We start from the raw sequence: 18,028 nt of genomic DNA on the forward strand, positions 1-18,028 counted from the left end.
TTTTGTAGTATTTGCAAAATATTGTCATTGATTTGATTTGTTTTTTTTAAGTAAAAATAAAATAAAAAGGGCGAAGGCTCAATCATGAAGTGTGAATAAAATGATGCATATCATACGAGGGGTTCAAACAAAAAATTAATAGCACATTCAATTATGGAAATGCGAAAGAAATCGGGAGTAATTGGGCTTGGGTCTCCCCAGGATATTTGGATCCACTTTTTTCTTCGGATCTGTGAGACATGACACTCCGACTGTTCAAGCTTCGGCTTTGTCAGCTGATCCCTTTCGGCTCATTCCTTTAAATATGCATTGTTATTCTTGTGTCAGGTGGAAAGGAGAAGGCGAGACATTACATGGCTAAAAATGACCTGATTACACATCTTTATTGTTGCTCGTAATGAAACATAGGAACATTACACGTTGACAGAGACAAGTTGAATGACAATGACTATACCTTGTCTTTTATCTTTACGAATCGAAATGCACCATCTGCAAAGAAATATATACAAAAGTATGTACTAGATTAGGACGGATAGAATGCACGCGCCAATATTTTTATTTTTCTAACAAGGAATGCAATCTCCGAGATTTCTCCTTTAACCGATATTATATATTTTACGCACAGTCTCCTTTGCAAAAATGAGAGCAGCACTGTTCGAAATGCTGTAATTCAAGTGAATTGAACAGTCCGGTTGGCCCTCATTGGGAGGTGGTTGTGATAATAAAAAAGTTGGCTGTAAGAGAGAAGGCATTGGCTGAGCCGGAATACCAAAAAGTGCATATCATTTTTTGCTCAGGGACACACAAACGCCGTTGGCGTGGCACTGAGGGTGATTACTGAGGAGATGCTATTTTTAGAGATGAAGGCGTATAAAAAGCGGACCAAACGACAAATTATCAATTACAAATCATTTGTTCAAATACATAAAATTTCGCCTTTTTATTAGTTCAACAGAGTCCTTCACATTCTTTGTTTTTTCATTTTCTTTTTAATAAAACCTTTCATCCATTTCCCAGCTTTCCCTCTCTTTTCTTTATCACCATTCCATCCCTTCAGTCTCTTCCTTCCCTCGCGCTGTCGAATCCATCTTCTGCGCGTTTGACGATCATCTCGCTCCTACAGCAACCTGCCGTCTTTCCTCTCCCACCACCGCTCTCTCGTCCTGCTTATCCGCGTTTCCTTCTTCCTTCCACTATTTTATTAGCTGATAGTTTGCCTCACTTTTTTCTCCCACGTCTGCTTCCCTTCTTCATTTCACCAACGCACAGCCCCCAATTTTTTGCTCTTCACACACTTTCTCTCTTGAGCAAACACCCCGAAACTATTGTTCCCGCACCCTACAACCCTTTTCCGGATTACTCTATCACCCCTGATCCTTCACAATGGCGCTTGTCCGCAAGCTGGGTTTCCTGTTTGCTGCAACCTCAATCCTCTCTCTAAGTCTTGTAGCTCAATCCTCTGATGCTGCAGCCTGTCGATATAATAATGGCCGCCCTTGTCCACAACAAACACCATGTTGTAGTCAGGTAAACACCGCTGCCTACTGTTATTACCTCGACTATATCAGCTGTATCAAAGGATTATTTGCACTGTTGTTCTCGCTAGTATATTCCAGCATCCCTGATACTCATAGCTTTCAACAGCAGCAGTAGCAGCAAATGCATAGTAGATTACTCTTTCCTCTTGGCAAAAGCTGACAGAAATTTCATTTGTTTACCTTTAATCTTTAGCACGGTCACTGTAGCAATTCACCATTAGCATGTGGTTCTGGTTGTAATCCGAGTGCAAGCTTCAACGGTCGCTGTGTACGCTACATGGCTGCAGGAGCGCTCACTACAGACAATGGCAAACCCAAACCTATACCAAGTCAACCTAAAGGTTCATTCAAGGTTGTGGGTGAAACCGGTGTTGCAGCACAACACATCGCTCTGGTTACGCCCACAAAGATGCTGATTATCGACAAGGCAGAAGCTAATCCTGCCAAGTTACCCAGTGGTACTTCAGCATACAATGTCGAATATGATCTTGTCAAGAATCAATATCGTGTACTTGAAGTAAAGACCAATACCTTCTGCTCCGGCGGTGGCTTCTTGCCGAATGGCACCATGATCAGTGCTGGCGGTGCAGAGTTACGTGTAAGTACTTTTGAATATGTCCTGTCATCTTTCTCCATTAAAAAAAAAAAAAAAAAAAAAAAAAAAAAAAAGCTAAACCAGTTATCTTGAATACTTTCTTTATAGCGATCTCGAGCTTTCGCAACTGAATCTGGCTTCCAGTCCCTTCGCATGTGGAACCCTTGTAATGATGGATCGTGCGGCTGGATTGAGAATCCTGCTGATCCTGCTTGGACCATGACAGGGAACCGCTGGTATGTCTCTATTACCACACTGCCATCAGGTGAACTGTTTGTTCTTGGTGGCAGTAACGAATCCCTAGCGATCAATCGGATGGCCACCAACAATCCAACATGGGAGATTTACCCCAAGCCCGCTGGAGTTAAGGCCGCGGATTATAAGCCTACATTTATGCAATTCATGGTCGATGCTCTCCCCAACAACCTATACCCGAACGTCTATTCCCTCCCTGATGGCAATATCTACATTTTTGCGAACCAAAAATCCATCATCTTTAACGTGGAGCGCAATGAAGTAATCAAACGTTTACCTGACATTCCTGGTGGTCCTCGTTCGTACCCACTCACTGGATCGCATGTTCTGTTGCCGTTGGACCCAGCTAAGAATTATGCTCATGAGATCTTGGTCTGCGGCGGATCTGAGGCTCAACTGCAGCGTGCCAAGGCCCTTCAAAGTTGTGGTCGTATCAACCTCAACGACCCTGATCCTCAATGGGAAATGGAAGAGATGCCCACCCCTCGGCTTATGGGCGATGCAGTCATCCTTGCAGACGGCAAGATCATGCTGTTGAATGGATGCATGACCGGTTATGCTGGATTCCGTCACGGTAACGACCCTGTTTTTACGCCTGTAGTCTATGATCCCGCTGCACCATTAGGATCCAGATTTACAGAGTGGGAGCCAAGCAACATCGCAAGGATGTACCATTCGGTTGCATTGTTGCTACCGGATGGTACTGTTTTCGTCGCTGGATCCAACGAGAACTCTGAAGTGCGTTTGAAGGATGTACCATTCCCTACTGAGTATCGCGTTGAGTCATTTACGCCTCCCTATTTGACCACTGATCTAGCGAGACCCGAAATATTAAGCAAGATCCCAGAAAAGGTTACCTACGCTCAAAAGATTCAAGTGATTATTGATGTGAAGGATAAGAGCAAGTATGAGCCTGATGTGACCTTTATGCTGGGCAAGAAAGGATTCGTGACACATAGTACACACATGTCACAGAGAATGATCAAGCTCGTGTCGACCCAGACCCGTGTTGAGGGCACTAAGATAACTTATGAAGTGGCTATGCCGCCCAACGCCAACCTGATGCCTCCAGGTCCTCATTACATCCATGTCTTGAACAATGGAGTCCCTTCATTAGCTTTCCATTTGCTCCTTAACTAGAAGGAAAAGAGAAACAAAACTCCCTGTCATATTATTGTACAAAAGACCTCACGAAAATGAAAATAAAATATCTAATAATTAATACGCCTCTGATGGAACTGTGTTGTGTGTTGGTGCTGTGCAATAGTTCAAGGTTTATACTTTACTTGAATAAAGAAAAGGATCGAATTAGCATGTGTCTCAGTTGCACAGCAGTGAAATGCTAATGCAAACCCGAGAAATGCTTTTTGCCCATCATAAGCATAACCTGGAAACAGCCTCTTGATGGATAAGCTTTATTGATATTGAGTGACCCCACGCCAAGACCATGTAAATAAGAGCTAACCATGATTTGATATGATATTAATCACGATGAAATTATTCATTGAGCCCACATGTTTCCTACAACCTTCTTTTTGTTTTTTTCTCACCATCGATGGATTGATGGAGTTGCATCAATTTGTGGCCCGTGTAACGCAGCCAAATGCCTCTTCACACTCCAACTCTTTTCTTTTTTGAAAACTGCTCAGCATTAATGTTATAAATATAAAGGCGCTCCGTTTCCTAAACATAAAGCTCTTCATTCCCCTTTTCCTTTCAAAACTTCTTACATAGATCCAAAAAATAAAAAAAAAAAAAAGATGGCTACTGATATCCATGTCTTGATTGTTGGTGCAGGTGTTGGAGGATTGGCATTGGCCCTGATGCTCGAGCGTGCATCAATTTCTTACGAAGTAAGCGTGCCAATCGACAAGCAGCGGAAAGAGTTATATAAGGGGAATGATGGAAAGGAAGAGAAAAGTTCTGATAGCTTTGCTCGTCGCTTTCTTTTTTTTTTTTCCTCTCTCAATAGCTCCTTGAAAAGTCAACAGAAGTTAGGCAGCTCGGTACTGCTATCACATTGAGCTGCATCATGCAAATCTTTGAGCAATTGGACATGTATGAGGAGCTCTTTTCACTCTCAAGGCCTTTTGGTGCTCTTCATGTCCGCGATGAGGATTTGAGCTATAAGGGCACTTTCTGGTCCCGCCCTCCAGGGGACGATATCGAAGGCCTGTAAGGTGAACACATCATAAACTGTACATGCAGAAGGACAATTATGTATATGCCACCCCATCTGATATGATAATAATTGCCTTTAAATTCTTGGCTCCGTCTTTTTTCTCTCTCTCTTATGCTTGTTTTCATCATTGTTACTGCTAAAAAAAATAGCTATGGCGACTATCCCCGCGTTATTGGACGTCCTGATCTTATTAAATTGCTAATGTCACGTATTCCTGCTAATCGTATCCATTTTGGGAAACGTGTTCTCTCAACAACTCAGGATGAACATCAAGTGATTGTGAAATGTGCAGATGAAACCACATTTACAGGAAGTGTGCTTGTTGGCGCGGATGGTGCCTATAGTAGTGTTCGTCAGAACATGTACCGAGAGCTTGAAAAAACCGGCCTGTTACCTAAAACGGACGCTTCGCCTATGGGTTGTAGCTTTGAATGCGTGGTGGGCATCTCGAACCCTGTCAGTCCAGATGATTACCCAGTTCTAAAACAAGACTTTAGTGAATTTGAGATTATCCTCGGAAAAGAAGCTCCGTACACTGTACTTCATTTCTTTTTCTTTTTCTTTTTTTTTTTTTTGTGGATTTTTTTAGTTGTGTGTGGATAATAATATTCTGATTGCCAATTCTTTTTTTTTTTTTTTTTTTTTTTTTACCGATCAAAAAGGTATGGTACCTACCAATGCAAAATAACAGAATTGGGTTTCTTATCACTCATGATGTGCGTAGTCAAGGTACACATGAACAGAGGACCCAAAGGTGTTCTGAATGGGGATATGATGCTGCTAACAATGTACTTAATGATGTACGCCGCTTCCGCTGCCCTTACGGAGGTACGCTTGCCGATATTATTGACAACACTCCTAAGGAATTGATCTCGAAGGTCAATCTTGAGGATAAGGTATTCATTTATTATTTTTTCCACTTTTTAAAATGGAGGCAAAAATGAGAAAGAGAGAAGCAAAGCTAATTTACCTCATCATCTATGTCATTCGTAGTTCTTCAACACTTGGTACTCTGGCAGAACAGTCATACTTGGAGATGGTAAAAGCTGATACATATTTACAACCTTATGAAATAACCCTGCTACAGGAAGTACACAGATTGAAATAATCTTTGTCGTGACCTTTTACCATGCACTATTTTTTATTTAAACTGCTAATCTCCAACCTCTAGCTTGCCACAAGGTACATTCAAATTATGTGCAGTAAAAGCATCAAACTCTCAGTGGCAGACAATGCTTCCAATTGAACTCATCATAAACTCTGTCCTGATATTTTTTTTTTTGTTGCAAGATGTTGCCATTTGCAGGACAAGGCGCCAATATGGCGATTCTGTCAGCACTAGAATTGACCAACCTTTTATATGACATGAAATCAGATACACAAACTGAAATTACACGTATTTTTAAGGTGTATTACAAAAACCGCCACTCGCTCGCTAAGTGGTGTGTTAGCAGTGCGAACCAGCACGGGGCCATGCTTCATAAGAAGGCTAGTGATCTTCTCTCTCTTGTTTTATTATATTTTGAGTTCTTGGTGTTTTATTCCTTAATACTAAAACCATAACATGAAAATTATTGTTGTGATGTGTGCTTTCTTTAGGGCGTGATTGGAGATTTGTGGCGGTACCTATTCCTCAACTGGATGCCACGATGGGTGATCAAGAGGGTTACAGACAGCTTCCACGTATACCGTCCTCAACTTGTCTTCTTGCCTTTCGTCAAAATCAGAGGCTCACTTACCACTTACACCAATAAGCCTTCGACAAGACAAACACCGATAGTATCCACTAGTCCAAGGACGGTCTGAGGCATGCAAAGCTCACAATGTTGATCTTCTTTTCGCTCTTTTGAATCCTAGTGCTTGACAACAAATATCTGGCTTAATTTAATGCCGAGTGCTATATTTAATGCGGTTTGAGAGGCTATCCATTTGCAATAACAAGTTGTATATTTGCCTTGCTGATTAAAAAAGAAAGCAGAGGTGTTGATTCTAAATCTTTCGAATGAATATACTAGAATGCCAATAGTTTTTTTTTTTTTTTTTTTTTTTGACCAGGCATATATTGGTAAGGATGGGATTGTTAGAGTTAAGAGGTCGGACTTGTTTAGCGAATTGACTAAATGGCTTGTGTTTCCTACTTCCACACATGTAGTCATAGTGAAGAAGATACAGGAAGCTTGGGGCACTAGAGCTGAATAGAATAGAAAAAATGAATATGTTTCTTGGCATGCATGTTGATGTTCGAGCAATCACAGATTCAACTCAGAGACAATAAACAAAGAAGTACTAAGATGAGCAGTATGACAGATAAAACACCCCAATTGGGAGATCATAACAGGATCTCATATTTAGTGCACGGAAAGAGTGTCATATCAAAGAGAAGCAAATGTACCATGCGTCAAGAGAGAGAATCTTCAGTATCTAGCATCCAAATGCGTCGCGTCCACAATCAGATCAATCAAGAGAAAGCCATTGAAGGACTCGAACTATACGCGCCCGCAGATGCACAGCAAAAGGCCTTCATATAAAAAGTTTTTTTAGCTGTATCGTTATTGGATTTTGGTTGCATTCTCTGGATCTGCCAGTCTAGCTATGTGGGACGGATCACGAAATTCCATTTTGACGATGTTGTGAAGACGTACAAAAAATAAAAATAAAAAAATCAGTTCAAGTTCAAGTTCAAGAGAGTTTAGACGGCCTGCTCAAAGGCTAATATCGTAATTTTTTTCGTAAACAGTAAATAGAAAAATATCAAAGCGTACACTTATGCAATACATCCACAGCTGATGATACAACGCATGTGAATATCCTTTTCTTTTTTTTTTTTTTCTGTTATTACAAGTACTCACTATGGAGAAAGTAAGTAAGCATCAAGTAAATGGGTAAATGTCCATCCGGACATATACTCAATTGAGGTGACATGGATTCCACAGAAACCGAACTCTTACGACATGTCCTAGCCAGAGCAGGAAGGAGAATGGGAATGTGGTAAAAGTCAAAGCCCATTTTAGGGTGCAATTGTTTCCCTTTTTGAGGGCACAACGAACAAATGGGCTCTGACTTCCCACTCTCACGCTCAAGGGGAATTTTTTGAGATTTTGACAACGAGCCCGAGAATGGAAGCCATTGTGTTCACCCCCTTGAAAATAATAAACATGCACAAAACATCAAATCATCAAATCAGCTTCATGGACCATTTTGTAACTAACAAATTGGGGTTTGCCAAGAAACTTGCTGATCTCTTAATCCTTTTGATGCAAAAAGTATCAAAAAAGGAATGAAAACAAAAAAAAAAAAAAAAACTTTAATCTGTAGAATATAAATATTTTACCCTTGTTTGTCAGACAGAAGCAAATATCGATAATAAAAGAATAAATGGAAAAGCCTGTTCCTGTGTCTGTATCAAACCATGATGTACAGGAACAAGGAAGTAGGCAATAGATCTTTCACAAAAATGGGCACATTAAAGGATTGGAAAGGATACCTTATTTGTTTTGAATCCTTGCTCTTTTTTTTTCCTTCCCGCAGCTTCTTCATCTTCAGAAAATAAAACCATAGATATTTGCAAAAGAAAAAGATCTACGAATGAGAAGAAAGTCAAGGACAAGTCCATGACATGGAATGAATATAAAACATCTATCAAGAGTTGAAAAGCATCATTCCTCGACAGTTCTAATAAAGATTAGGGGAGGATAGTAAAAGTTGATTATAGTTTAGTGCAGGGTGGCCTTCCTGTGAGGCCAAGCGCAAGGTCCGATTCGTGTTACCCAGCCCGCAGTTTCTTTGATCAGTTGGGTGTTGCGATCCAAAAATGGAGTTCATTCTCTACTCTGTGTAGCTCTGACATCTTATACTTTTTATATAAACAATGCTCCACTTCAACTCAAGCATTTCTCCTTTCTCTCTTTCTTCTCCCTTTGCTACTCCTCTGCCCGCGCTTTATCCTTCAGTCCCTCGCTCCTACTCTTGTTCCTCTCCGCCTGTCCTTTAGTCAGTCGGGCAACAATCGTTGTATAGATCCCTCTCTTGATTGATTTTTTAATTCATTTTGTTTTATTTTAATTATTTATTTATTTTACCTACCTTATATCCACTGTGAAAGGAGTTAGCATTCATTACCACGCGCGTCCATAACCTGACACTGTATTTTCTGCACCCAATCATTTATCATACTCAGTTATTCTCCCTTCCTCTTTTGTGGACCCCACAGTAACCATGGATATTAATGCGTTCTGCAACGATATCGAGGGCTGGGTAAGCATAAACATATGCTTGGCTTCCCATGCAAACATGCACGGGAATGTTGGGTGATCATTCTTAATTCACCTATTTCGTCACATTATCTCACATACTGTCCATTATCTGTTTTATCTACTCATAGGGCCCAACTAGTGATACCCGTCCTGATCTCACGCTTTGTTTCGAGAACACCATCCTTGTGACACTTCCTGCACTTATTGCAATACTAGGCTTTGTTTACCAATCATATTACATGTGGAGGTCAGGGAAGTCCCACAACCTGGGCCGTACCAACCTCATCTATTGGCCATCACAAGTGCTAATGTTTGCTAGCGCAATAGCCTTAATTGCTAGGGCGACCGTCCTAACAAGCAATACATATGCACCCGCAACCATGCTCAGTACAATATGCTTGACCATTGCATGGGTATGATATAAGAGAAGACCTTTTTTCTTTCTTTTTTTTTTTTTTTTTTTTTTTTTTTGTTCCTCATTCTAGTTGAGCTAATTAGCGTTATTCTTATGTTTAAAATGTTTGTAAATTTAGCTATCAGCGATCATATTGAACCATTTCCAGCATGAACAGGAAATCCGTTCAAATGACCTCATTTTCTCGCTCTACTTTGTCTCCCTTATTGCATCAGCGATCAACATCCGCACAATGGTGCTACTTGAACAAACCAGTCAGCACCAGTTCATAGCTTTTGCTGCATACTTTGCCCTCAACACTCTTGGCTTCATTGTTGAAGCCTGGCCTCGAGGGCGGACTCAAGCTCAGCGCAAGAGCAACGTCAGTCGGTTCAGCAAGGCTAATTTGTGCAGTCGTGCCACGTTCCACTATCTACAGCCAATTGTTTCGTTGGGGTACAGGAACCCGCTCTCTATCAAGGACATTGCTGGGATGATGCCTGATCGTATTCAAACTGCAGCTAGCCACAGTCGTCTGAACCGAACATGGGAGTATGAGCTGGAGAAACAGAGAACTCACGGAAGAAAACCAAGTTTATTTCGTGCTATTTTGAAGGCTTCTGGGCGGGATTGGATACCCGTCATGGTTTTTCGTCTCTTGGCCTCCACCTTTATTTATATTCTGCCTCAGCTCCTTAAAGAGTTGCTTGCATTCATCAACTCTTACCAGACCCCGAATCCACAGCCGCTTCCGCTTGGTATCATTCTGTCCTTTGGAATGTTCTTTACCTCCATATTGAGCTCGTTCTTCATGGCTCAGTACTTCCAATGGGGCATCAATGTCGGTATCCAGGCCAGAACTGGGCTTATTGCCATGGTCTATCGAAAGTCACTTAAACTTTCGAGCGCTGCCAAGCAAAAATCCACTGCGGGTGAAATCACTAACCACATGTCGGTTGATGCAGAGAAATGGGCAGACGCAAGCGTCTTCTTACCTATGCTCCTCTCGTAAGTGTTTTTTTCTTTTTTTTTTTCTATCGTAGATCGGAACATACTATACATACTACTTTTTAGTTGACTAAACTAATGACTTTTTATATATGTCGTAGCACTCCCTTTGAGTTGGCAATAGCTATCTGGATGCTTTACTTACAAATTTCATGGTCCGTATTTGTCGGTCTTGCAACGGTTCTCGCCTTAACCCCAATCCAAGGGATGATTGCCAAGTTCTATATGAAGGTAAAGTTTTTTTTTTTTTTTTTTTTTCTATATATATTTTTTGTTCATATACAACCGAAGAATATCAGAATAAGCTAAATATCGTCTTCTTTTGCTCCTCTCTGGAACCATACCATTTTAGGCCAAGGAACGCAAACTGGAGGCTATGGATGAGCGTGTCCGCCTTATGAACGAGTTGTTGACCTCTATCAAGGTGATCAAGTTGTACGGATGGAGCGACTCATTCCGAGAACGTGTTACCTATTATCGTAACCGTGAAGTAGCCACACTCCGAAAGATCGGTGTGGTTTTCTCTTTTATGTCCATCATGTTCCAGTCCGTCCCCCTTTTGGTGGCTCTTGTCTCGTTTGCAGTTTTTGCAACACATGGTGGCCCTGACTTTGGTCCCGGAGATATCAATCCACAGCGTGTGTTTGTTTCCATTACCTTGTTTGGATTGTTGAACCGCCCAATTGGAATGCTCTCGCATGTCTTGGCCGAGGCCATTGGTGTAAGGGTTGCCGCTGCTCGTATCCAAAAGTTCTTGTTAGCGGAAGAAATTTCTGAAAGCACCGTGGAATCGATTAAGTCCTTGCCTGATGACCCCAGTGTACCACTGATCCAGGTCAAGGATGGTGTCTTTGCCTGGGATCTGGAAGGACCTGTGATCGAGACAGAGAAGGAACGTAAGGCTCGTGAAAAACTTGAGGCAAAGAAACAGAAGGAGCTTGAAAAAGAAGTCAAAAAGGCCGGAAAGCCTCTCCCTGAAAAGATCGCCCCCTTTGAAAAGAATTATGGACCCACACTCGTTGACATCAATTTGGAAATTTCTCGTGGTGATTTGACTGCTGTTGTTGGAAGAGTTGGTCAAGGAAAGAGCTCACTTCTGAATGCTATTATCGGCGATGTAAGTATTCCTTTGTGTTAAAAATATTGTGTGTACCGTTGTCTCCATATCAATCATAGGAGGGACTTTTTTTTTTCAGAATGTTGGCAACTGACTGCTCTCTTGTCTGTTAATCTCCTATGCCTTCAGATGTATAAACGCCAGGGATCTGTTAAGGTGTATGGACGACTGGCTTATGTACCTCAACAAGCTTGGATTGTGAATGCAACTTTAAAGGACAACATCCTTTTCGGAAACGAGTTCGATCAGGCTCGGTATGACCATGTTGTGATGTCCTGCGGCCTCTTGCCAGATATTGCAATGTTGCCAGGCGGTGATCAGACTGAAATAGGAGAACGTGGTATTAACTTGTCTGGAGGTCAGAAGCAGCGTGTTTCTTTGGCTCGCGCTGCATATGAGAATGCAGATGTGTATCTACTTGACGACCCTCTGAGCGCTGTTGACGCCCATGTCGATCAACACCTTTGGCAAAACCTCATTGGGCCTACAGGCCTGCTCAAGGACAAGACACGTATCCTTGTTACCCACGCCATTCACCATTTGGAGCATGTGGATAGAATTGTTGTGATGAGGGATGGAAGGATTGCAGAGACAGGCGAATACAGCACTCTAATGGATGCCAAAGCGTCGTTGTATCAACTGATCACGGATTATTCAGTTAACCAGGCCAAGAAGCGAAATGAGAAAAAAGGGGGTGAGGATTCTGTAGCGCAAGATGACGAAGACTGCTCAACACGCGATGGCAATGAAAAGGAAGACGAAGTCAATGTAAAGAAAGATGACAAGGCTGAACTTGTCTCAGAGGAGAAGATGGTCTTTGGAAGTGTCTCGTTCAACGTGTATAAGATTTATTGCAAAGCAGCGTCGTATAAATGGTCTTTGGCAGTCGTTACTATGTTTGTTCTTGGCCAAGCTTTTCAGGTACATTTGTCTTTTACCAGAGACCTTTTCATATTTTTTATACATATACTATATCAATAGCTTAAACGTATACTTACCTTGCATCCCATTTCCGATATGTTGGGCTTTTTCATGTATAGATTGGCACCAACCTTTGGTTGAAGTATTGGTCCAGTGTTGCAGGTCAAGGAAACCATACCGTTGGCGAATTTCTCGGTGTTTATGCTGCTCTCATCTTCGCCTATATGATCGCTAATGTTGCCTCAGGCTATACCACTATGGTTTTGGCTGCTATCCGCGCATCGACTCGCCTACATGATCGTCTTTTGACCAAGATGCTGCGTTTGCCCATGTCTTTCTTTGACACTACGCCTCTTGGCCGTGTAGTCAATCGATTCAGCGGTGATATCTTCTCAATTGATGAGTTGACTCCATGGAACTTTATCAACGTCCTTCTTTGCGCCTGCTCTGTTCTTGCTACAATTATTGTTATCGCAACTACAACTCCCGTCTTCTTGGCTCTAGTCCCTCCTTTGGTCATTGTTTACATCCTCACGCAGAATTATTACCTCAGGACCAGTCGACAGGTAAACAACCTTGATCCTATTTATGATGTCCATTACACAAGATAATATCTGTTTCCTTTGCTCTCTTAATCTTACTAACAAAAAAAAAAAAAACTTTTCCTAATTCCTAATTTGATAAATAGCTCAAGAGAATTGACTCTGTTTCAAAGTCACCAATTTATCAACATTTCAGTGAGACCCTCTCTGGAGTGACAACAATCCGTGCCTTGCGCGCTAACGAGCGCTTCATCAAGGAGAATGCCAGTAAAGCCGACCAGGCTGCTAATGCTTTTTTCTCTTGGGTGGTTGCCAATCGCTGGCTACAGATCCGTCTGGAGCTCTTGGGTGCAACAATTGTGTTGGCTTCAGCTCTCTTTGCTTGCCTGAGCAGAAACACATTGGGTTCAGGAAGTGTGGGATTGGCTTTGTCATATGCCTTAGCTGTCACGCAGGATATTACTTGGCTTGTTCGCAGCTATTGCGATCTTCAAAAGTAAGAATTATTAATTTAGTCCTCAACGATATCCTTTTCTTTATTTCAAACTTACAAATCTTTTTTGTCTCTTTTTTTTTATATTGTGATAAAAAAAAAACACTTATAGTCAACTTGTTGCTGTTGAACGTGTCGACGAGTACGCCAATAAGAACCCAGAGGCTCCAGATGAGACCGATGCTCCTCTGCCCGAGAATTGGCCACAACATGGCCGTGTTGAGTTCCGTAATTACTCTGCTCGTTACCGTGAAGGATTAGATCTGGTAATCAAGAACATTTCATTCACTGTGGAGCCTGCTGAAAAAGTGGGTATCTGTGGTCGCACAGGCGCAGGTAAATCATCTCTTACCTTGGCTTTATTCCGTATCATTGAAGCTGCTAATAGCCATTGGGCTAAGGCTAGCCACAATGGAGTCGATAAGGATTTAGACTCATCTAAGGGAAAAGAGAAGCAGAAGGAGAAAAGAGAACAAGAGGGGGAAAATGAGATCAAAGATCTCGAGAAGGTCGAAGTGGAGGAAGATGGTGGATCTATCTGGATTGATGGCGTGGATATTTCAACTGTAGGGCTTACATACTTGCGTCAACACCTGGCAATTATTCCTCAGGATCCCACTCTCTTCGTCGGAACTATTCGTGAAAACCTGGATCCTTTCGGAGAGCTTCAAGATGCTGACTTGTGGGAGGCTTTAGAGCGTGCTCACTTGAAGGATCATATTTCGTCTCTTGCTGGTGGATTGTCTTTCAAAGTTTCACAGAACGGGGATAATTTCTCGGTGGGTCAACGTTCATTGATCTGTCTTGCTCGTGCACTTTTGCGCAAGAGCAAGATCTTGATCCTTGATGAGGCTACTGCTGCGGTAGATGTAGAGACAGATGAATTGATCCAGAAGACTATTCGTAAAGAGTTCAAGGACCGCACCATCCTGACAATTGCGCATCGTATCAAAACTATTATGGATTCCGACAAGATCTTGGTGCTCGAAAAGGGTCGTGTCGAGGAGTACGAGTCGCCAAGAACTTTGCTCCAGCGTCCCAGCTCTCTGTTCTATAAGCTTGCGCAACAGGCTGGCGAGATCAAAGATGCGGACTAATAAGCAAGCTGTTTTTTTTTTTTTTTTTTTTTTTTTTTTAATACTATCACAATCTCAAATCTTATATCACTACAGCCAAAATTCCATCAAGCATAGAACACAATATATACCTTAATAAACACACAAAATTGACTTTTTTTTTTTTTTTTTTTTTAAAAAAAAAAAAAAAAAAAAAAAAAAAAGACTCCAGTTGTTTTGTCAAAAAAATAAAAAGACAAATGTTCAATGCGCCAATGAATACAAATATGAATTCTTGTTTATATCGTAAATGTATTTTTCTCAATGCTCAAAAACTCTAATATACTTCCTGTGGTTGCTGCATTTGCTGCTGCTTCTCTTCCTCTTCCTCCTCCTCCTCCTCCTCGTGTTGATACTCTTTTTCCCCCTGTTGGTCCTGGGAAATAGATGACTGATACTCTAAAATAGCCTGTGGCGCTCCTGGTGTGACCTCGAGCATTGATCCAAACCCCTCTCCACCCTGTGGTGCACTTACAGGTCTCTTTGGCTTAAGTGGTCCTGGTAAAGGTAGCCCGGGGCTATAGTTGTTATTAAATCCTTGTGGGTAGGTCGGTGACGATGGGACTGCATTAAGGTAATCAGACCCTGAGGATATCATGGAGGCATGCTTCATACCATAAGAATCATGATATTGGTCTCCTTCTTCTCCATAACTGTTAGGCGAATAGTATCCTCTGAAATTAGTGATGGTCTGAGGGTCATTAGGACGGTGTTCAGAATCAACTATTATGTCCTTGGAGTATACAGAGGGCTCTTCTTCTAATATCACCCCATGTTGCCGGGGTGGAGGAGGGTAATAGGGTACGGCAGATCCCGAAGTTGTATCGCTTAGATAGGATTGCCGAGCCAGGTTGTAGTAATCCCCATTAGTGCTGAATGATCCATCATGCCCGTTTCCTCCGTATTCTGAGCCCGTCATCAAGAATTGTAGACTTGTAGGCGTGGTGAGCTCTGGATTACCTGTGCTGCCAGCAGGGCTCCCATCAGTGCTTCGTCTATGGTTCAGCAGAGCCTCAGGGCTGTGCTTCATCGTATGAAGATTCGAAACGGATGGCGGTCCCCCTTGATTATTATAATGTCCATGCTCCACCATATCTCCACTAAAATGGCCAGTACCTGATACATCCCCCATATCTCCTGATGCATTTTCATGCTTCTTCTTGTTCCTTCTGCGTCTTTTCATTTGTATAAAAGCCAACAACAATATCAATACAACACAACCAACAACGATTCCAACAATAGCTCCTGTCGATAACCCTGATTTTCTAGGCACATTAGTTCCTTCTTTTGAGGCTCCAGCGAGAGCATCCGAGGGTGTGTACTTCGATAGCCACGTCTTACTGGAGAGCGAAAATAATAATAGCGCCTCAGCCGCCGTAGGTACACCGTTGAGAGTATTGGGGTTCATGTAAAAACCTCCCCAAATGATGAGCGAGTCGTCGACAATAGTGCAAGCTGTGTTACCTCGGCTGCGCCCTGAATACTGTGTGGCTGTCCATGCCCATGATTTGGTATCCAGCATATATACATTTGGATCGGCATCGCCATCCCCCGTGAAACCTCCAAAGACTGCTACCAATGACCCATTAGCATCTAGGAAGAAGGAAAAAAAAAAAAAAAAAAAAAAAAAAAAAAATCAATGACTTGTTTACTTCAACACTAGAATTATTTAAAGAAGAAGAGAAAAAAAAAAAAGCGCTTACTACTTGCAGCACAAGCGGAGAACAGGATGTAAGGAAATGACCCAGTAGTTGCCTGTTGATATGGTGGACAGAACCTCACCTTCAATGTTAGTAGTTTTCCATTGTTAAATATTAATCCTACTGTCAGCCAGCAATGAGCCCGTCCTTACCTGAAAAGCCCATACTTCTGTCTCCGGATGGTATAAATACACACCACGAACGATTGTCTTATTCAGGTTTGTTCCTCCAATAACCATCATGGCATCCAATCCTGGAACCCACACTGCTGAATAGGTGGCAATATATTGTGGTCCAGATAATGGTGTCGTAGTCTCTTTCAACACTCTTGTCGAAGGGTCATAGATATCAAAGTCATTTGAATAGGTTTCACCGCCCGGTCCAGCATCACCACCTAAAATATAGTTCTTGTTTGCTTTCGGGTTCGTTACGACCGAGAAATCACGGCGAGAGTTATCTTTCAGTTCAGTAGGGTTAGACTTGAATGCCCATCTATTGGAAGCGATATCGAAAATGTAGATCCATGATGAAGGAACTGCATTTGAATCTGCGCCAGTATCGCGCCCAAATGTGATAAAACTCTTGTTGTCAGCAGAATAACCTGCGGAATGGTATGCATTTGCATCCCCAATGGGAAGATTTGCCCAAGCTGGCTGACTGGTTGACCATGAAGTGGTTAGGTCTAGTGCCCAAAACTGCTGAAGTAAGTTATCGCCTGACGTGGCTCCGCCTTGAATGTAAAAGGTATTTCCAACCCTTGCAAAAGCAGCACCGCCACAAGGCTGTGGCTGGCCTTGAGCAAAAAATAAGAAGCAGCAAGCTGAGAAAATGGCGAAAAATGACTGTTTTAAACGCTGCATGACATGCATGATGTGTGTTTTTGTGAAAAATATTAAAAAAAAAAAGGGAGAAAGAATTGTTGTTTGTTGTTGATGTCTGGATGGTAGTTTACAATATCCAAGCAATAATGTCCACGGGTTGCAACCAAAGTTTGTATCACTTGTCAGGATTTTTTTTTTTTTTTGTCTATAATAAAAGCACAATATGAATTTTGTAGACGTGTAAAACAATTTGCTTGGATTAACGTAATGACAATGAAGTATATTAGCTTGGGTAGTGTCAAAGAAACCAAAGAACAACATTAAGGCGTGGAGCGAGGCATAAATGAAGAGCGAGGATATTCCAAATTCCAAAAGAGGAAAGAGAAAGATCACAAACAAAGAAGGACAATTTGAGAAGGATCTGCTCAAACAGAAAGAAGAAGAAAAGATGAGGAGATGAAGGAAGGGAGGGTAGCGGGAAAAGAAAAAAGGGAGAAGGGAGAGAAAGGAAGAGAAAGAGAGGAGAGAGTTATTCAAAAGAAGGATGTGTAGGCGGTGACAAACTGTCGAAAGGAGAGAAAAGACTTTCAAGAAAGAAAGGCAAAATCAACTGAAGAGGCGTCGAAGAGTGTTTAAAAATAAAAAGACCCTATCTGCTGGCTGGCGCGTAGTAATTATATAGTTATCCCTCACCTTTGCTTTGCTTTCTTGCTTACTTTTTGTAGGTCGACTAAGCTTGTTAATAACGGGCTCCTACTTTTAAATACATCCAACTACTGAAACGATGCTTGCGCAAGGGAAAAAAAAAAAAAAAAAAAAGAAAAACTCTGACATCTTTTATTTTCCCATTGGCTTGCAGTGGATAATGAATGAAAGCGCACTAATCACAATATCAGCATTTCTGTTACGGTCTTGGTCTTGAGCCTGGGCTAGGGCTGATGATTCTCTTACTTGAGGAAAAAAAAAAGGCCATTGCTTCCTGGGCCTCTTAGAATTACTCCAGTGTTAGGCATGACAAGGTTCTACACTTTTTTTTTCAATGCCAAATTGCTTGCTCATTCCGGATGCCTTTACCCTGCTGGTGTATCCTTTCC

General features: G+C 41.8%; 5 protein-coding genes across 5 annotated transcripts; 4 read left to right on the plus strand and 1 right to left on the minus strand.

The window, feature by feature from the left end:
• Positions 1–1,815: 1,815 nt before the first annotated feature.
• Positions 1,816–3,646, plus strand: BCR41DRAFT_330920 (glyoxal oxidase N-terminus-domain-containing protein; the record flags this gene model as incomplete). The annotated part of the gene is made up of 2 exons (XM_022021776.1): positions 1,816–2,134; positions 2,252–3,646. The coding sequence occupies 2 exons, from the start codon at positions 1,816–1,818 to the stop codon at positions 3,526–3,528; spliced, it is 1,596 nt and encodes a 531-aa protein (XP_021886010.1). The 3' UTR covers positions 3,529–3,646.
• A 502-nt stretch (positions 3,647–4,148) lies between these two features.
• On the plus strand, positions 4,149–5,816 carry BCR41DRAFT_383167 (hypothetical protein; the record flags this gene model as incomplete). The annotated part of the gene is made up of 6 exons (XM_022027427.1): positions 4,149–4,241; positions 4,361–4,563; positions 4,720–5,100; positions 5,233–5,398; positions 5,505–5,609; positions 5,742–5,816. 6 exons carry the CDS (start codon positions 4,149–4,151, stop codon positions 5,814–5,816), a joined length of 1,023 nt encoding a protein of 340 aa, XP_021886011.1.
• BCR41DRAFT_72293 (hypothetical protein) lies at positions 5,664–6,506 on the plus strand. The gene is made up of 3 exons (XM_022030991.1): positions 5,664–5,752; positions 5,861–6,058; positions 6,170–6,506. The coding sequence occupies exons 2-3, from the start codon at positions 5,861–5,863 to the stop codon at positions 6,374–6,376; spliced, it is 405 nt and encodes a 134-aa protein (XP_021886012.1). The 5' UTR covers positions 5,664–5,752; the 3' UTR covers positions 6,377–6,506.
• Positions 6,507–9,470: 2,964 nt separating this feature from the next.
• BCR41DRAFT_376398 (multi drug resistance-associated protein MRP) lies at positions 9,471–14,395 on the plus strand (the record flags this gene model as incomplete). Its single annotated transcript, XM_022027045.1, has 7 exons — positions 9,471–10,225; positions 10,327–10,456; positions 10,578–11,342; positions 11,472–12,263; positions 12,383–12,829; positions 12,952–13,301; positions 13,411–14,395. The coding sequence occupies 7 exons, from the start codon at positions 9,471–9,473 to the stop codon at positions 14,393–14,395; spliced, it is 4,224 nt and encodes a 1,407-aa protein (XP_021886013.1).
• Positions 14,396–14,690: 295 nt separating this feature from the next.
• BCR41DRAFT_418418 (hypothetical protein) lies at positions 14,691–16,982 on the minus strand (the record flags this gene model as incomplete). Its single annotated transcript, XM_022029619.1, has 3 exons — positions 14,691–16,006; positions 16,117–16,168; positions 16,266–16,982. The coding sequence occupies 3 exons, from the start codon at positions 16,980–16,982 to the stop codon at positions 14,691–14,693; spliced, it is 2,085 nt and encodes a 694-aa protein (XP_021886014.1).
• Between the last annotated feature and the right edge of the window lie 1,046 nt (positions 16,983–18,028).

Source organism: Lobosporangium transversale, assembly GCF_002105155.1.
Source record: "Lobosporangium transversale strain NRRL 3116 chromosome Unknown BCR41scaffold_2, whole genome shotgun sequence".
NCBI classification, from domain to species: Eukaryota; Fungi; Mortierellomycota; class Mortierellomycetes; order Mortierellales; family Mortierellaceae; genus Lobosporangium; species Lobosporangium transversale.